Raw genomic sequence first — 21,447 nt, forward strand, 5'->3', positions numbered from 1 at the left:
TTCTATGACATCACGGAAATAAGTAGAAAAATTTGGATATCGATCTCGAGGACTTGATGCAGAATCTAAAGGACTTCCACGAAGAGTTCGATGTGTACATGAACCTCTGCGGTTTATGGGGATTGCCTTTGATGGCTCCTCGTATTGCACAGAGGAGCGAGAGTCAGTTGAGCTAAGCGTAGAATACCAACTCTCAGAACTGTCATCTTTTTCTAAAGGCTGCGTGGGTTCTTTCGACTGATATTTATGCAGAAAGTGGCTAATTCCATGCATTCTATCCGATGTTTATAAATTTTAACATCTAAATAAATTACCAAGACTAAGCTGTTCCAACCAAATCAGTAATTATATAAATGTATGCATATTCACTAATTAAATAAAATTATTATTGTATAAAACTGCATTACAAGTACGCACGTATTTTATTAAAAACGTATTATTTAATTCGATGGTCGAAGTTCAATGACCAGGTCAACGAATAAGAACTCCACCATGGGCACATTCAGCATTATAACACCTTCATATGAAGGTCATAAGAATGGTGAATGTATAAATGGAAATATTATGCAATAAGCTGAGAAGGGTATTTAGTAAACAAACAGTGTTTCTTTAAAGGGATTTATAATGTTTGCTATACTATGTGAACCGATTTAACAACCAGTTCATTAGCACAGTAAAGTAAGTTTTTCAAGGTTAGTACAACTATTTAAGGAGTGCAATCGCATGAAAAAGGGGAAAAGACGTTCGACCTTGGAACAAATGCGGATGGCGTTTAATAAAACAAGACGCATGCGCGTATTAGGTCACCTTCAGAGAATATCTGGCGAAACCGGGTTCGGTGACACAGTAGTTGGTTGGCCTACATTTGTCCCTTAATTTGAAATGATCAAAGTCACTTTAAATTATTACCAAAACAATATAAAAATGGAAATCTTACAAATATAGAGTTTATTAGATAATTTGTATTTTATTTTTACAGATTATTTAATGGTAATAATTTGGTACATTTTTCTAATAATGTATTTATGAAGAAGAAAAAAAACCAAACCAACCATAACCATTCCGCCAAACAAATTTGTTGCAATTATAATGTAACACTATAAGAAAACGAGAAAATTTAGAACAATATTCACCAATGAAAGTTGTAATTAATATTGTTATGTAATTATTATTTAACGTTATTCAAAAGAGATTTTGATTAATAACTCCTAGAAATATATTTTCAAAATTTTAAAATTCATATTGAAACTAAAAAATATATTTTTTTATATTTTTCTGAAAAATAAAAAAAAAAATATTTTGACGTTTCCTAGTTGCTATCACATTGTCAATAAATTAATTACAAGAAATTTGTTTGGGTGATTGGTTAATATTATCTCTATATTATTTATTATATATTGGTACTTTTTTCTTTATACATATATTATTAAAAAAAGTATTTTCACACACACACACATCCACACACATCACATCTTTTCTTCCGTATTATTCAGTAGCACGCTGAGCCAGAGTCTTTAAGTCTAACAAGGAGAAAAGACGCGGCAAAATGCTGTTTTGCCAGGACAATGCGCCTTCAGTTGCTATAGCTGCGCGAACAACCAGTTCAAATCTCGCTTGTTGCTGTGCAGTTTTGAAGTGGTAGAACCGAGTGACAAACTGAGCGACAAATCCACTTTTCCACAAAATCCACTATCATCAATCTCTTCATATACGCCCTCCGGAGGGTCCTCATGTTGTTTACGTGACTTTCCTCCAGTATCTTTGATACTGTGTTTTCGAGGGTCAAGCGAGGTCACCCCCTACCTCTCTTACCGCTTTTCCATCATAAATCTCTTTTGCTATTCTTTCATCATTCATCTTTTCGACGTGCACAAGCCAGCTGTTCGTTCTTTTCGTTCTTTATCTCAGTTTAGAAAAGACTAAATATAGACTTGTTGGCAAATTGTACATAAAATAATTATTATTTATCCATCACTTTTGTATATAAGACATAAAATCTCATGAAATGTAATAAGCCCTTTAAGTTATTAGAAAACATTTTATTCAATTTAAATAAAATTGTATGAAATATACGAATCGTAAGCCGTATGTAATTAATTGTTGTTTTCAAGGCTTCCTTGTAATTAAAGGTTAAATTTAAAGATAGCAAGCAATTTATGTTAATTTTAGAAATTAAATCCTTGAAATAATATTTTTGTTAAATGAAAGATATGCTTTAAATTGCAGTTATGTCTTGTTCCCCCTGTACTTCTGTACTTACACGTAAACATGTACGGAAGAGGACACGATTACATGAAGTCAGAGTCTAAACAATAAAGTTAAGATTTCTATAACAGTAAGACAGAACAGAAGTCTATAACATATTATCAATGTTAAAAATAATATAATGTGATTAATATTTTTTTTTTACAATTTATACTAAAGTGTGAAATTGAGAAAATATTTATAAAAAAAACATACTAATTCGAAAACGAAACAATTTCACACCATTTTAGTTATAACATAGTTGTTTATTAACTACTCGATTAACTACATTAACTGAATATAATTAAAAATATACAATACAAAACAATATTAATCATCATGAAACATTTTTTCGTAAGCACATAAATATTAAAAAATCAATAGATTTCCTTTGGCACGTATTAAGTAGACAAAATTAACTAACGACCATACTTATCACTGTAATCTGAGTATTACAAGGTAAATTATTTTATATTAATGCATAGGAGTGTTATTTGTTTACTACAGCAATGCACCAATCTATCACAAAAACGTACGTGCACATGTGCTCTACGCCAAAACGTAAACAGAACACAGATATAGAGATTTGACGGAACAGCGCATACGTGCTATTTTAAGAGTCAATCTATAGCGAAATTAATATAACAACGGTTGCATTTTTGATAAAAACATTGATAGAATAGTTCATTTTATCTTTTTTTATTATTTATTGTGGCTATACGAGTGCGATACGTCACACGCTCGCGGCGGTCGTGGTTACACTAAGTTGTGAAACAAATGGGCAAGACTCAAAGAGAGCGGGAACGAGAGAGCAGCAAAAGCAAAGGCAACTTTGACCGCATAGTAAACACGCGATTTACTTCCAATATTTAAAAAAAAATAATGAGAAAAAATTAAAATTATACCTAATGATCTGTTATAAATTAATTTTTAACAAAAAGAAAATCCGACTTCTAACAACGAACTAAAAAGTGAAAAATAATTATATAAAGATTTTATAATTTTGAAGTCGGTGTCAAACTAATGCTACAACACCTTTACTACAATATCTAATTACTAAGCCTGTTTGTTTTACTTGGCACCGACTTCAAAATTATAAAATCTTTATATAATTATTTTTCACTTTTTAGTTCGTTGTTAGAAGTCGGTTTTTCTTTTTGTTAAAAATTAATTTATTTTACGATTTTTAGTGATGGGTAGATCTTAAAATGATGCTTCTTGAACGAGTGGTGATGGTGGTGGTAGTGGTTGTCAACGAGTGGTTGTGATTGTTCTATGTAAAACTACATTTAATTAGCTATTATTTTTGTGCAAAGTTACATTTTGGTATATTGACATACATAAAAAGTATTCGGGTGAATTCGGAATCTACCTTTTTTGAAGTTGGTTGAAAAGAAATGCAACGATCAGGAATCTCACTTCTGACATCAATTTAAAAAGTTTTTGCTTGTAACTATTACAGTAAAATCCAATTTTTACCAAAAAGAAACAAATTTCTCAATTTTCTCCGGATTCCATAATCGAAACCTAACTGAACTTTCACCAAATTATCCTTGAAGTGTATCCTTTCAAATAAAAAAAGAATCATCAAAATCGGTTGGCGCGACATTGAGTTATTCGTCTATTTGTCGCGCACATACCTAATGCAAATTTAAGACTTATGTGATTTTCTCATAGATATCATTGTCAGACATGGACCAAAAAAAAAATGGAACCTTTCGGGAAGCTTCACCTTTCAAACAAAAAAAAAATTTCAAAATCGGTTCACCCAGTCAAAAGTTATGAGGTAACAAACATAAAAAAAAATAATAAAAAAATACAGTCGAATTGATAACCTCCTTTTCTTACAGAAGTCGGTTAAAAATACCACTTATCATATACAATAAGTATAACGTTAAGGCCAAAGTAATAGAACCAAATAATATCTATCCAAAAAAAAAAAATGGAAGTGGAGAATGGAGTGTCCTAACACAAGGTTCCCTCTGCCTAGCCTGCTGTTATCGGGATACAGCGTGAAGCTGAATCTATGCACCCAGCACCAATTTCACGCACTCGTATTAATCTACAATTATTTAATTATTTAGCTAAATTGCATTGATCGGAATGTGTAATTACTACAACAAACAGGATTTACTTATTACAAAAAGTAACACTTAATATTAATAGGAAGTAGGGAATCAGGGCGTTGATGATATAAAAAAATAATATTGTGAGTCCTCTTAATATTATTAATTAATATTTCTTATTTTATTAATAATGTTTTTGTTCACTGAACCAATGCATCCTATTCTGCGGCGCATCTTACATACGTGTTTTTAATGGATGAATAGAAGAGAACCGTGACTTATCTCTAAAATTTATTTCTATCTCAATAATGTGAAAGATGATACGCAAACTAATACGATAAAATCCGTTCCTACATTATTTTTCAAAGACAAAGTCAAATAATTTTATTTAAAATAAAAAGTTACATGCTTCATTTTTTGAACGTCAAACAATCTACCACCAATTCGCTAGAGTTATTGCTTCAGTCCTGAGAGGAACCGACACAAAAAAATTAGCAGAACGTATTTAAAAAAAAAAAAACAATTATACAAATTTTTACATATCTGACAATGATACTTTGAAACAGACTGGAGCAAGCATTTGACTCGATGTAATCGAGTTACAGGTGCACTAAGTATAATCGTTATTACAGTAATTAGATAATAGGTACGCTTTTATGAAACGTTTCATTTTAAAATTCATAAGTTTATCTTGTGAGAACAAATTCTTTAGGATTCCATGGCGACTCAAAGTATAATAATATCGAAGTGGGGTATAATTACGAAACTTATTAGGCATATCTTTAGTAATGTGTGCTATCAGAAATAATTTAAAAAAAAATTATTCAAATTGATCATGCGCTATCATATTATTAAATTAAACATGAAAATCTTAAAAGAATCATTTCGTGAACTTACCACCTGCAGTATAATGGTGTTGGTGAGCTATCGCCCTCTGAAATAACATAAAAGAAACAAAATAAATAAACAGAAAATATAACAAAAAGCGTGACGTGAATTATGAATGTGAAATAAACCATTGAAATATTATTTTTCTGGGTTAATTTTTGAGGTAATCTTTCTTATTTATTAGATAGTGGGGGGGGGGTTATGAGAGTTACCACTTTCTCCTTGGATTTAACCTCATAATAATCTTAACATCTAAAAAAAATGCAATTGTAACTTTTTAATAATCTTATTATACCTATCCAGTAATGAAAACAATATGACATAATATTTAAACATATAATCATTAATCATTTTTTTTAGTATTGGCCTACGAAATGTGTGTAGAATGATTGCGCAGTGCAAAAATAGAAAATAAATAAATAAAAATGTTTTATTAATAGCAATATTGTTTGTTTGCGAATGCTTGATGGAGACATAAAATAATAATTTCGTAAAATCATAAGTTTTTTTGAGCATGATAACAATATAGTGACCAATCACTACACTATGAAGGTTTTCCCGATAGGTATAGCAGACCACTCTTTTGAGCGGCGTAACTCAACATCGCGCTTTGTTCACGAGAGCTGGTAAAAAAATATGAGAGATGTGAATTGAGAAAAATAAACAACTTTACTAAATACGTAACTAGATTGCTATAAATTCTACGATTGCTATAAATGTTACGATTAACAAATAAAAAATAGTTTTTCTATCGTGTCAACTATTACTATATTTGTCACAGACTGTACATATACATATTGAGCATACTCAATACAAATATAAGATATAAGATAAGATATTATATATAACTAGCGGACGCGCGCAGCTTCGCTTGCGTATTTAGGGGTGAATTCTAATAACCCATGAAACATATGTTCAATGAAATATTTTTAAGAGTCTAAATTTCAAATTATATAAAAATCGGCGGCGATTTAAAGATTTTTCCATACAAACTTTCAACCCCTTATTTGCACCCCTAGGGGGAGAATTCTAGGCAACGATGAAACACGTGTTCAATTAAATACTTTTAAAAATCTAAATTTTAAATTTTATAAAAATCGGTGCTGATTTAATTTTTTTTCCATACAAACTTTGAACCCCTATCTCACCCCTTCAGGGTTAAAATTTTTCAAAATCCCTTCTTAGTGGATGTCCAGATTACGAAAGTAAACATCTGTCCAAATTTCACGTTTCTACGCATAGCGGTTACGGCTGTGCGTGCGTCTTACCTCAGTCAGTGAGGACAAGTCCTTTTATATATATAGAAGATAACTACTGATAATATAACTGTCAATGAATAATTCACGAATAATTAGCAAGTGGTGCATCAAAGTTTGCATGTTCGTTTTGATAAGTAATATTTTAACTTGTTACTGATAATATATTTATTTACTAATTCGACCGTCGTTGCGCAGGGGCACCAGGGTGTGGCTGTAGCGCGACGGTTGTGGGATCGGCGGAAAGTCGGGAACGAAGTGTTTTAACACTACATTCACTCTGCCTATCCTGCTGTATGCAGGATATAGCGTGAAGCTGATTTTTTATTTTACTAACTCGACCTTCACTTCTATTTGCTAATTCTACACGAGCTAAAAAATATAGTTTTATTTGTTTACCCTCGACGTATAAAGCAGGGATTATCATGGAAAAACATTCGCCCTAGCTACACAAGCCCGATTCAAAAAAACCACACCTTTGTCAAAATAGCTTTAGCTTAATCGCTTACTACCGACACGTGGACGTAAGGTGAAATTAAATGTTAATTTAAAACGTATAAGCTTACGCTTACAAACCTAGATATATTTATAAAATTAAAAAAAATTGTAGTGCAAATTATTCTTTGAAAAACCCTCTATATGCTTATTCTGATGTCATTTTATTCTAAGATGATGAAGACTTAAGAGTTATAACGCCCAAAAGACAATTTGTTCATAACTTTTCAGTTATATTGTTTACAACTTTTCTGTTTTCCATTTAACGATAAAAATTATAGAAACTAAGTTGTAGACAATTTAATTTTCTACAAGTAGGATTGATAGATTACGAGATAAAGTGTAGAGATCTCTACGCAAAGCTCTATCAAGCCCTGCACAGATAATTGGGTCCCCAACAATTCAAACGGCTCTACGTTGTATGCGATGCGATTGACAGGTCAAGCTGATAATGGGGTGCACCAACCCCGAGATGAGAACAGTCCTCCATATGAGGCCGAACCAGAGACTATCATCAGTGGCAGGTATAAAGTTGGCGGTAGACTTTAAAAATGTAAAGTCTATAATTTTGAAATATTACAAGAGTATATTATCTTATTTCAAATTTTTTTTTCTAACACTTTTTGTATGTATATACCTACTGAAAGTTTTATACACCGATTCGATCTAAAAATTTTGTTAAGAAATACCATCCAATTATTCCGTTCCATAATACTTGTAATGAAGAGTCAAGAGATTAACGCATTAAAAGGCTTTAAATACTCAGCTGTGCTCTTACACGAGTAATTACATGGATACATTATCAGACAGAAACGTTTCAAAATATTTTTAGTCATCTCAGTGCCCTTTGCCCCACAACATGGCGGAACAAAGGTAACAATAACAAGAGATGCCTTCATAAGATTTGTGTGGATTGTTAGTTTCTTATATATGATGATAAAATCGACATTTTTTAGTGTATCCTCCTAAAATCTTACAAGTAGTTTAGTGTATGTATTAAAGAGAGATATCTCGTGATAATTGATAAATATCGAACAGATATAGAAAATAATTGTTTAATTTTTTCACAAGTAACGTTCTTCTTCTAACCCATAAAACTTAGTAAGTAAATAATGACTTTGTGCAATATTAGAATGACAGAATAAAAATACAGTAGATTACCAAATACAATTAAATCACAATATGAGTAGTGCCTGTTAGAATAATTTATAGGGATATAAATGTTATTCTTGTTTATGATAATATTGTAAGTGGCTCTACAAGTAATAAAGTGAAGTAAGTATATGAGATAACGATCTTTAGTAGCCTTTATATCAGCGAAAATAGTAAATAAGATAAGAGTGTTTGTTTGTCAATATTGTTAAGATTAGCTCAAAATATATCTTCAAATCAGATAGAAATTTTTGTAACGAACATAATGTTCGTTACAAAAATATTTTTAAATATTTCTCTGAAACAAAATAATAATTACAAAAAAAATAATACGAATATATAAATACGAGTTATAATTGTCAATATCATTAATAAATAATTGTATTAGTATCTTATTCATTAGATATAGCAAGTCAACGTTTGTCTAAATAATAATTGCTCTATTGTATAGATATTTTCCTAATATAAGGAATCCCCATAACGGCAAAGTATGCTTAGTATCTTAATTTTTTTCTTAGAAAAGATAAAGATGGACAAGCATGTGTTAAAATTTGATAAGAGCCTTACTTTCATGCTCTTTCGTTGACGTTGCGACAACGCCTGTATTAATGAAGATTCTTCAAACTTAATGAGTCCAAATTGGGACTATCTTCTTAGAATTATTAATCACAAACTCCACATCTCCACATTCCTCCACCCCAGTTATATTATAGTTTCCATATTTTAAAGAGCTACTACGGTGACTTATCATCCTCCCTGGGCAATTATAAGTGATTATTCAGAAGTGGACCCCACTCAAGCCTTCTAATAAAACAAACTGTAAGGTGGCTGACGAAACGTGTTGTTTTTGTCTATTTAATTTGTACCTAAGACTCAAGCCTTTTTTTTAATGGTTCCGGTACCTTTGAGTCCGGGAACTTTAAGAAATATTCTTAAGCAAGATATTTTTGTAATGTTTATATGTTACAATTCGAGTATGTATTAATTAATTATAATAAATGCATTACAAATTGTAATCACTATGTTTAAATTGAGAAAATATCTATTGGCTGGGTAGATAGTAGATAGAATATGTAATACCTGGGATACTTAATGTGTGCTACACATATATAGAATAAAATTTATTTAATTGTACAAGTCAATTTTATGACGTCCATTGCCTTGAAACTATAAAGATGCGAATATATGGAATGTACATAGGTTTATTCGAAATAAATGTGACTGTAAGCGCGACTGGTTGTGGGTTCGATCGCTACTCGAGGAAATTAAATATGTACTCATTTATATTTTCATTTCTTCGCTCCGGCGTCGAGGCATAGCGCGGCGTAGAGTTTCGCCACTCCACACCCAATGCCTCCAGAATTCGGTGGAAAGTGGGGAACGGAGTGTCTTAACACTAAGTCCCCTCTGCCTACCCTGCCGTGTGCGGAATACCGCGTGAAGCAGATTTTTTTTAAGTTGAAAAATAAATTTAAAAATAATTATATAATATATTCTTTTATTACTTTAAGCATTTGTGTTGCATATTTATTATTATTTCAATTAAATCGTATTTATATTTTGTTATGATCTTGTAGAGCCCGTTATATAATTGAATAATTAATAAACCATATAAACATGTATGTAATTGTTGCTCGGAGTTTCAATACTTGTGAAAACTAGACAGATGTCGATAATTTTCAATTTAAACATTATGAACGTACAAATTTTTATACAAAAATTTTATGTTTTAAGTTTTACTTCTATCAGTAGCCCATTTATTGTATTACTCGCGTATGCACAAAGAAGGAACAGTGACGAAGAAATTCAGAATTTTTCTAAGGTAAGATTTTTATAATGTTTTCAGCAATATGTAATAATTTCAAATATAGAACTTAAACCAGACGTGACAGTATGCTAATCTTTGATGAAGGTTTTGCTTCAAGTATACTGCACCTATTAATATAACTTGTATGATATATACAAGTATGACAAATATGCATTATGCCATTGTCTCATAATAACTGCATATATCATTGTTGCAGAGGGAAAACTGGACAAGAAGCCTTGCTTTGACTTTCAAAAGGAACGAGTGTAAAACTAGCCACAATGATATTGTTCGTGTTATTTTATTACGAAAACGATTAAAAATATATTAAATAAAAAGAATATTGAACAAAATAAATAGATCGCACCTTGAATACCAGAAGCTTATATTACTTACAAGCCTACGCATATTGTAGTCTCTTGAAAAACTGTCATAAAACAGTTTTACCTTTTCGTTACTGATACACAATGCACTATTGTAATAGGCATAGTAAAACTGACTATTATAGGAACAATTGCACATATCTACCAGTGTCCAAGAGGACAATACTATATCATAAGTAACATAAATGGGCATGATACCTGAATGAACAAAATAATGTAATTTTAGTATATCTATACAATTTTTTTTGTAAATTCTGAAATAAGGTGATCTATCAAGATAATCGATAAGCAAGATAAACTAATATGGTACTATAAACATTATTACTTTAATAAAAAAATCTAGTAGCTTATATATAGATACTAGCGGCCCGCCCGCGGCTTCGCCTGCGTGAAATACGTTATTATTAATTTCTGTCTCCATGAGTACCTACGTCCTAAAAGTGACGTCAATGCAAAATTTGAGACTTCTAGCATTTGTAGTGACGAAGTTTCATACACACTTTCAACCCCAAAAACAACCCCTTAGAAGTCGAATATTGCAAATTGCCGTCTTAGCGAGCACCTACTTCCTATAAATATCCTATGCAAAATTTGAGATTCCTAGAACATGTAGTTTCTGAGATTTCGTGATGACTGAGTTACCTTTCGATTTTATATATATAGAGAAGATAAGTTATTATGAAGAAAGAGTTTCAAAAATCCATTTTTTTAATGTTATCTTTTGTACATATATTTTCTAAATTGTATAGATACTATATAAAAAATCACTTGTATATAATCGAGAACAATCTAATAAATATAAAGTGTTTTTACAATCCATTAATATTACGAGTCTTCAGTATTTTTAAATATTATTTATGCAGTCGTAAATATAAAAACAATAAAAACTAATTTACTAGCTAACAATAACATATGATAGATTAATATCCTATATTATCCTTATCCTTAGTACCTGTTGCTGTTGTTGTTGTTGTTGTTGTTGTTGATGGTACTGCGCAACGAGCCTGACACCACTAAGCTCTAATGAGCGCGGGTCCAAAGAACGACTACGAGGTTTTTCCGAGTAAAAAACATCTTCATCACGTTTCCCTTTCTTCCATCTAAAATAATTTGCCATCGCGCCCCATTCGCGCTGTCTTTCATATAACTTTACTAATAATGTTTTATATTACACATTTTCACAATAATAACTATGTTAGAACGTCAAGGCATCTCTTTCAGTACTGAGCGATAACGCCGTTGTCACGAGACGACCGTTTGTTATGCAACAAAAACGCAAACGCTGACATCTGATCCAAAGTTCCGATGCGGAACTACGAAGTTACAGTCGCGCACTCTTATGAGAACGCAAATAACACTAAAACCAAAACCATAAGTTTATAGCTATTTTATTATGCAAAAAAATCCTTTAGCAATATAAATATTTCATTTAATGTTAATATAATATTTACTACAGACTCACAGTACTAAAGAGGCTCTTTTCGCTCGTTGTAATGATAAAATATATATTTGAAGGATAAAAACGTAATATTTTTTTTTCATATTATAACACTTACGTCAATACTTCCTCACACATTACTTTTGATCTAACACTGCTATATAAATTATAAGTCACTCATTCAAAACTTTTTTTATATATATAATGGAGAGAAACATTTAGGTATACGAGATTTAAACAAAAACTAAAAAGTTGAAAATATTTTAATTACATCAAAGTAAAGAAAATAGAAAAATATAAAATTCAATGATTCATTAATTTATGTACGTATCCATTTACTATTTCCAATAGTGAGTGGTAAGAGAGGTAGGAGGAGACCTCGGTTGACCTTCGAAAACACAGTTTCAAAGATAATGGAGGAAGGTACGTGACCTTCAATGCTCATGGTTCAAAAGCATGAGGACTCCTCACAGGGCATGTATAAGAGGTATGTAGAGAACGTAACGTTTGGCGCTCCGTTCTCTTTGACTACCCCGCTAGGGATAAAGCGTGAAGTTAAGTTAAGGATCATAAACGAGGGGGAAATCGAGGGATATAAAACCTTCTTTTCGGAAGTTAGTTAATAAAAAATTAAGAAGTAAACTAATTATGAAAATAAATATAAATTATTTAATAATTTAATAATGATAAATTATTTATAAATATTACTTTACTAACTACAGCTATAAAAACTCTTCTTCGTTGTCTTATTTCCTTACACGCTCGCTTGAATATTCTCTATCTAACTCTGTTGATCATTATTATGATACAACTAAAATATTTATATTTTCAACTTAGAATTAAATTATTAAGTGTTTGTTATAAGAAACTTGCGAACAAAAAGTATTTACGTCATAGTTAGTACGTATAAAGAAACTATAACGTAATAGTGTTTTTAGTATTTATTTGTTTTTATTAATAAAATATTAATTATTATTAATAACACTAAAAACACTATTACGTGTTAATTTTTTTATACGAGATAATAAATAAATCAATACCAAATTAAATACTAATAAAGTAATATTTATAAAATTAAAAGAGTTAAGAGGCTGTCGGGGCGCAGGGGAAAAAGGTGTGACAGTAACGCGACGGTTGTGAAATATTTATTTGAGTTTATGCCAATTCTTCGCTCTGGTGTACAGGCAAAGCGCGGCGTTGACTTCTGCCACTCAACACGCAATGCCTCCAGAATTTCGGCATAAAGTGGGGAACGGAGTTTCTTAACACTAGGTTCCCTCTGCGTACCCCGCTGTGTGCGGGATACAGTGTAAAGCTGATTTATTTATTTATAAAATTAAAAACATCTTGAATGTCTTGAATGTTAAAAAATATGTGTCTTGAAATGAATGGATTAGGTAATCAGAAAAAATATATTTTTGCTATTTCTATTATATTTTTGAAGTCGTGAAGGCAGCTAGCTATCTTGAATTAGATTTAATACCGTGAGGGTGTTCTTTTGAATTTGTCTTTTTTCTTAAAAATAGGTGTTGCCGACTTGCTGAGGCACCTTTTAAAACTTTCAGTATCAAAAAATTATACGATGTAGGTATTTTAAAGCTGACCATTGTCTTATTACATCGCTATGAAAGCTCATGTGACACTTTCGTAAGAAACTAATAATAAAAACACAAAACCCCGACCCGACTCCGACTATACACTAAATATTAAAAAAACAAGCCCAATAGTTTATTAAGATTAACAGTGGTTACCCATTATTTTACGTGTAAATATTAACTGACTCACTCACTCATGAAAAGCCTAAATCAAAATAAATATTGTGAAAAGTAAAAAACCGGACAAGTGTGTCGGGCTCGCCCACAGAGGAACCGTAAAATTATTTTTTTTAAATTAAAGCTTAGCTTAGCCAGAGCCCTTTTATCTGATACCTCACTTGAACTAGCGGCTTTAATACCAAATTTTACCCCCTTTTTAAAACTATTATTTTTAAGAATTTAATAATAAATATACATAGTTTTCGTTTCATTTTTTCCTGAACTACCTGTAGATGCTAACTGCCAAATTTCATAATTGTAGGTCAACCAGGAGTACCTTATTTTGATTCCCTTTGTAGTGCCGAAATGAGCGTTTCTTGCGATATAATATTTTTTTTTAAATAAATGGTAATTCTAATTTGGTATTTCTAAAAAGTGGTATTTCTAATACCACTTTTTCAGGAAATCATGAGAGATGTGGTTTGAATTTTGAGTTGTCTAAGTTGCCTTCTTATCACTACAAAACAGGACAGCTCAAACTTATACACAAACAAATATTCTAATATAACACAGGTATGCATGGGTAAAGTCGTCTGGTATTGAATAATAGTTTCTTATAAAGCTGATTAACGGAAAAATAATTTAAAAAAATACATCATATTAGGCTTTGAGAAAAATGCATCGATGTCACCCTAGTACAAAAATGGTACGCTAATGCTATGCAAGAAGAGTTTTTATATCTTAGTAGCTAATTTCCATTACTTTCAGTTCGTATGACGAACTGACACTGGGTCCCCCTGACTACGCTGCTGAGCAGAAGGTAAATAAAACTAATAACTTACCGCTCGTCGTCTCTCAGCACTTTCAAGCGGCACAGTCTGTCCAGGTATGGATGCTCTCCATCTGAATATATCCATAACTTTTGCCATGGCGCTTGGTCGGCGTGATGGCGACGCGGTCACCGTGTGATAGTACTGCAGAGATAATTGACCCATTTAATTTAAGGAAATAATTATAAACATAAAAAGAATTTTAATTGTAAAAATAATAGTAGAGCGAGTGTTTATAATCCAAAATAATAAACATTTTTTTTAGATAGTCAATAAATATTTATATATTTATCCACGAGGAAATAGATCTGATAATATAAAATAGAATTATATAATTAACTAGCGGCCTGCTCGCGGCTTCGCCTGCGTGAAATACGTTATTATTAATTTCTGTCTCCATGAGTACCTATGTCCTATAAGTGACGTACATGCAAAATTTGAGACTCCATGCATTTGTAGTAACGAAGTTTCATACAAATTTTCAACCCCAAAAACAAGCCCTTAGAAGTCGAATATTACAAATTCCCGTCTTAGCGAGCACGGACGTCCTATAAATAACTCCTATGCAAAATTTGAGATTCCTAGCACATGTAGTTCCTGAGATTTCGTGATGAGTGAGTGACCTTTCGATTTTATATATATAGGTGACAAATAAGAATCAAACATAATGCGTAGATATAATCTACGTTTTATGTTACAAAACATACTACACACAAGTATAAAACGCTTAAACAAATATAAAATCTTCGTCTATTGGAATATTATTATTGTTAGTATAATTCATATAAGCTTACGCATAGATATTTTTAGCGTATTCTATGAAGCTTTATAGCCAGTTGATGACAAAAGATGATTCGGATAAGCTGTCGTTGCATAACTCCCCTTACTAGCCTATGCCCCTGTTACATTTATATACTCTTAATTCCTATGTGTACCTTTAGTTTTTATTGAGCTACGGTACCGGTGATTTATATCTTAAATAATCAATTTATAATATTTTTGTATTATCTTCTTTTTAACAGTGTAATAAATATTTTTTTATTAAACTGTTTTTTCAAACATCCCATAACATTTTTGGTGGCAGCGGTATGATGCCGAAAAATTCCGATGACGAAAAAAGAAAAAAAGGAAATAACTGTCTGTTTGTGCCCGTCCGGTGCAGCAACAAGGTTTTGGTGAAAACCTTGAGAACACATAGTTGGGAATCACAGGAGGTCCAGTTCGTGAAAGCAATCGCAATGCTGACGCTAGTTTTCTGCGAACTGTGAGTGAATCTATTAAGTTACGCGTATCATAATATTTGAAAGGTAATCGTAATAAAATTAACATTTGAAAGGAAATACGTATTATAAATAATATTCGATATACCTAATATATAAAATATGTGTAAAAGATATATAATAATAATTCAACTTCACGCTGTATCCCGCACACGCCAGAGTAGGCAGAGGGAACCTCGTGTTAAGACACCCCGTTCCCCACTTTCCGCCGAATTCTGGATGCATTGCGTGTTGAGTGGCGGAACTCAATAAAAGATATATATTGTAATAAAAAAAATATTTGAAATGATTTACGTAAAATAATATTTAAAAGAACTTTTAAGAAAATTGATTTGATTTAAATATTAAACTATGAAATATTAAAAGTGAATTGAGTAGATTTTGTAAAAGAAAAGTGTTACTAGTAAATATTCTGTTCGAATATAATATGATAATATAAAATTTATATAAAATATTGTTTTATAATATTGTTTTGTTTGTCGTAAATTTAAAAGTAGCTTGAATATCAATTAATTATATTTTATTGGTAAAAAAAAAATATCATACATAAATTTTATATTTTTGATGATTTACAATTGCCATATGATGGGAATCACTGGTATTGATCTTTTCATAGCTTATAATTGTAAACCGAATTATAATACCAATAGTTTAGAAATTAAAAATTATAAAACCCAATTACTTTTTAATAAATCCAGTTATTTATTTACTTATTTTTATTTTTAATACTTTATTACACCATAATTGATATTAATTAACTAAAACACAAAACAAAAAACAAACATAAATTAACTTAAACAAAAAACAGATAAAAAGAAACAAATGAAAAATGGTGTAAAGGCGGCCTTATCACCCACAGGTGATCTCTACCAGGCAACCTTTAACCTTTAATTAAACCTAGGTCAGAAACTGTTATAGTATGTACTGTAGAAAATCCAGACATAAAAGAAGGTATGATATTAGATAAACAAGTAGCGGAAAATGTATTTATTTCAAACTGTTTAGTTAAAGTGGAGCAAAGTAAAATAATAAATATTTCAATAATAAACCCCACGGAAAAATCGATTAATATTAATTCAAATTTAAATATTAAATTTGATGAAATTATTTCCCATAATATTGTTATAATGTAACTGACACTATTGAATAAGTTTTAAATTCACTTAGAACATTACATTTAAACTATGAGGAAAATGAAGAACTTTTAAAACTTTGCTCTCAATAGACTGTAATGTTGCAAATGTTTACACATCTGAAATAAGCCAATACGTGAACGTGAATTATTGTCGAAAGTAGTTACTAAAATGCCTAATCAATGTGAAACTAAGTTTATTTATGGTGAAATAATTATATGGGAACAGATAAATAATAATAAATGGTTATTTGTACAGTCGGAGTCTAGAAAAGTGACGCTACAATCTTCAAATTTGAAATTAAATCAAGAAAAAATATATTTAGGGGCATTTTAAATTTGCCTGAATGTATGTATTGGTTACAGTAAAAATGTTATTTTAATAAGTAAAATTAATCGAAATATATTTATAACAACAATTCATTTTCAATTTAATTAAATAAAGTTTTTTTAAAAAATAACTGTATTTTCAAACATCCCATAACAAATCGATTGACGTCGTACTGTAATAAAAACTTGTAAATTTAATATTTATTAGGACCATTCCAGCCCATAGCCCAGCCCATTTTCGATTGTAGTTTAAGAGACGACATGTCACGATATTTTTCAGTTTTATGAATAAATAACATCTTCATATTACTTTTCATAATTAGATTATGATTTTTTTAGCTTCTCGCTGAAGCCCTCATATGGAAGCCGTGGACAAAGAAAACCTAGTGTTAAGATACTCCCTCCGCCAATTTGCGCCGAACATTGCAAGTTGAGTCCTGCTACCAGTAAGAGGAAATTAAAATATAAAGTAATTCATTCCCCCAAGTGGGAATCGCACCCACAACCGCCACGTTCAGTCACTGCCATGTCACTACAGTATTATGACCTCAGAATATTAACAGTTTTATGTAAATATTTCAAACTAAATTTTAAATTTTTAATTACATATAGAAACAAGCACAATAGCTTAGATTTTGTTAAAACTTATACTAATCAACTACACTATTGAAATAGTTTTATTAACATTGAAATACTTTTGTTTTATTGAAAAATACGGGACCCAATTTTAATTTTACAGGGAACCCTGGGAATATATAATATTTTGAATAAGAGGTCCCGATTGTTAATTAATCTATTTTGCAAAAAAAATCTTTAGGTATTGCGTGTTGATTAAAAATTTCATTCCCCTGAGTGGGAATTGAATCCGTAACCGTCGCATTAACGATAGCACGCTTGTGCCTTTACGCCATGACGGGCACAAGTGGTGTTTATGGATGTTTGTGCGCATCGCCGCCCCTTTTTTTTACTGTCTAAGAGCTCAGATCATTAAGGGATAGTTTTTCTTTATCAAGCTAAAACGTAACTTGATAACAATATGGCTTAGAGAATTTGATGGTTTCCAAGTTATGGTTGAACGGTTTCCAAGGGACGCGGGTTCGAGTCTTGCTACATTCAAATTCTTTTATATGTTTTCTTTAAAATATATCGATGAATACATCATATTTACCCTGGTGTCGCTTCCGGGGTGTGGGTGCGCTGAGCCGTCTCTGACGTCTGAGGTCTCGACTTCCGAACTTGAAGCCACCTCGGTATTTGGTGTATCTGACTTCACGGACTCTTTACTCTGTGTTCCCGATCTCGTCATATACTGAAAGTTAAGAAAAAAATCGGTTTAAAACATTATACATATGTACGAGTAGGTATACCTTTTATGAATTAAATTTTAAAAATATTCAACGGAAGGTAAACATATTAAGTACATAAATATGCAATCCCGACTGTTGTGACGCAGGGGTACAGCGTCTGACTGCAAAAGCGATGATTGTGGGTTTAATTTCCAGTCGAGGGATGTTCATTAGGTTCCCCTTGTCTACCTCTACTATATACGAGATACAGCTAGAGACTAACTAACAATTTAGTCACTACCAACGTACTTATGAATTATTAGTGGACGCGCGCAGCTTTGCCCGCTTATTACCCTTAGTGATAAATCTAATAAACCGTGAAACACGTGTTCAATGAAATATTTTTAAGAGTCTGAATGTCAAGTTGAATAAAAATCGGTGGCGATTAAAAAAAAATCCATACAAACTTTCAACCCCCATTTCATCCCTTTAGGATCAAAATCCCTTCTTAGTGGATGTCCAGATTACGAATTTACCTCAGTCAGTAGGAACATGTCCTTTTATATATATGGATTTCATCGAGATTTTGTTTATGTAATTGTTAGATTATACCTGCTATGCTTTCTGTATGGTGATACAATTCGGTAATTTCAATTTTCTTGGCCACAAAACCGAAGGTGGCGTTGCGCTCTAATATCGCTATGTATGCAACTACGTTTATTGGCAAGCACAGTAAAATGAATGCAGCTTTGTTACAATAATTTAGTGTTGTTTACAATTTACTCAAATTCACTAAAATCCAAAATAACTAACCCAAATATAGCGCTGCTAGAATTATATTGGACGTGAAAATATTTAAATTGGTGTTGAAATATCATTTATATATCTATAGTTAATATTAATAATTATTAACGAGGACTATGAAATATATTAGTAAATCAATTTACCTGAACTGCAGCTCTGAAATGCTGCATGATAGATGGTTGTTTTTTTTGGTCACTGCGAGGTCGGGATTTGAACGTGTCGAATAAAGCGGGCCTTCTGCTCACCCCGGAGGTTCCTGTTACCATCGAACATTATTAATACCATTAGTGTTACAATCCTTTTGAAATTGATAATTTTATTCTTAACTATATAATGTATACATCGTGAGGTTTATAGGTTTATTGAACACATGATGTTGTTTCTTGTTAAGAAATATTTTTTGACTAACATTTAACAAAGACATTATGACTCAAAATAAATATATTTTAAAATGATTTTGTATAACGTGTATAAGAAATACTTGACAAAACTTTACCATATAACTTAAGTGAAATGTAAGGTAGGATCCGCTCGGTTTATCCAAAGAGAACATTAATAATACTATTTAATTTGGCGACACAAATTTCAATTTAATATAATATATTGCATAGTAAGCGCCTTTGATGCGGTATTTACGTTACTTGACAAAAATGTTACTAAGTATTTTTCTTTAAAATAGATGTTACCTATTAACTGAACTTCTTTTGTCGATTGATCGTTTTTAAATTTAACGATAATCACAAATTTATATGTATATACTGTTGTATTTATATGTGTATACTGATGTATATACTGTTTGGCGTATTAAAATTTGACTTGAATCTGTGAAAATTCTGCACAAGTTGTTATTTAAATACTTCGATCAATTATACCCTAGATGGAGGATTACAGTCTAAAAAAAAAATACGAGCACGGAGAACTATAACTATATGTTCTTATTCGCTTTTAGTATGATCCAACCTCAGCCAAAGTGCGGACGTGCCAAAATGCGTGAGTGTGCCTTATAAAATCAGTATTAAACAATTAAATACAAATATTTCATCATATGGCCAATATTTGCAACCAATATTGGTTGGTCTGGACTGAAACACGCATAGAGTGGATATATTAATTTTGATAATTGTTTTAATCTTTTTTTCTTATAGGTTTCCTACTGACCTATTTTTCTATGGACAATGGATATTCATTGTCGACCAAGAAATGACTATTTAGAATATTAAAACTAAATATATTTATAGCAGTGGCAAAGGGAACCTAGGACACTTATGTTAAGACACTTCGTTCCTGATCAAGACATTTTATTTACCCATTTTCCGCCATATTATTGAGGTTTGCTGAGTGGCAGAACTAAAAGCCGCCCTTTTCTCGTTAGTTATTACAGTCATTGCCAGAACGAGGAAATTTTGATAGATATATAGATTAGGAGTAAAATATTTTATATCCATTACGCGCTATACGAAACTAAGCCTTAATACACTGTTATAAGGTTGGTTTTTATTGAAATGATCTTGTCATAAGTGTGTGTGTAATAATATTTTGAATTTCTGTTTATATTGACTTGTGCCATATTTTTAAGCCGTATTTATAGGCATTCCTTTATCTAGGATATAATTGATCGAAGTTCAAATACTTCTAATCGAATTAATAATTTCTAAGATCATTTTAAGTTAAATGTAGTATCATCTAAAGTGTTCTAGCAATTTAAGTTTTTTTATACTACCTACCTTTTATAAATTAATTATATTAATGTTATAAAGAAATTATATGTTTTCTTTATAAAGAAACTTTCATAAAGAAATTAATGACTAAAACTTATTAATTTGAATTTGAATTTTAAGACTAGCGGCCCGCCCGCGGCTTTGCTCGCTTGAACTAAGAAGACACTCCGTTTAGTCCCACTCAAAAACAGAATTGACTGACAACTGTCATTATAGAATGACGTATAATATATTTTTTTATTACTTTAATCTATAATCTTCTGATATATTTTTTTGCAATTTCTATAAGGATTTTTGTTATGAATTTAAAAATATTTTATTGATATTTGATATTCAAAATTATAATAATATACTTTGAACTTAAAGAGAATTATTTATTATACGTATATTTTTTTGTAACATTACATTCTTTTTACATGTTATGTTACATTATCTTCTTCTTCCTTCTTCTTCCTGGCATTAATCCCGGCTACTACCAGGGTCTGCCTTCCTACTCATTTCTCGTTATGTTACATTATCAATATATATAATATCGAAAGGTCACTCACTCATCACGAAATCTCAGAAATTACATGTGCTAGGAA

At 31.0% G+C, this 21,447-nt stretch overlaps 1 protein-coding gene across 6 annotated transcripts in view; it reads right to left on the reverse strand.

Annotated features, from left to right (window-relative positions):
• LOC146527022 (uncharacterized) overlaps positions 1-21,447 on the reverse strand; it is a 56,837-nt gene that overhangs the window by 28,387 nt on the left and 7,003 nt on the right. For all 6 annotated transcript variants that reach the window (XM_085206761.1, XM_085206760.1, XM_085206763.1 and 3 more), the window contains exons 5-8: positions 19,289-19,401; positions 18,224-18,364; positions 14,326-14,457; positions 5,208-5,244 (exon numbers count right to left, since the gene is read on the reverse strand). In XM_085206761.1, coding sequence (XP_085062887.1) covers positions 5,208-5,244; positions 14,326-14,457; positions 18,224-18,364; positions 19,289-19,401 — 423 coding nt within the window. The remainder of the gene's footprint in view (positions 1-5,207; positions 5,245-14,325; positions 14,458-18,223; positions 18,365-19,288; positions 19,402-21,447) is intronic.

Source organism: Heliconius melpomene, chromosome 21 (genome assembly GCF_056956725.1).
Source record: "Heliconius melpomene rosina isolate 202511_hmr_F chromosome 21, ASM5695672v1, whole genome shotgun sequence".
Classification (NCBI taxonomy): Eukaryota; Metazoa; Arthropoda; class Insecta; order Lepidoptera; family Nymphalidae; genus Heliconius; species Heliconius melpomene.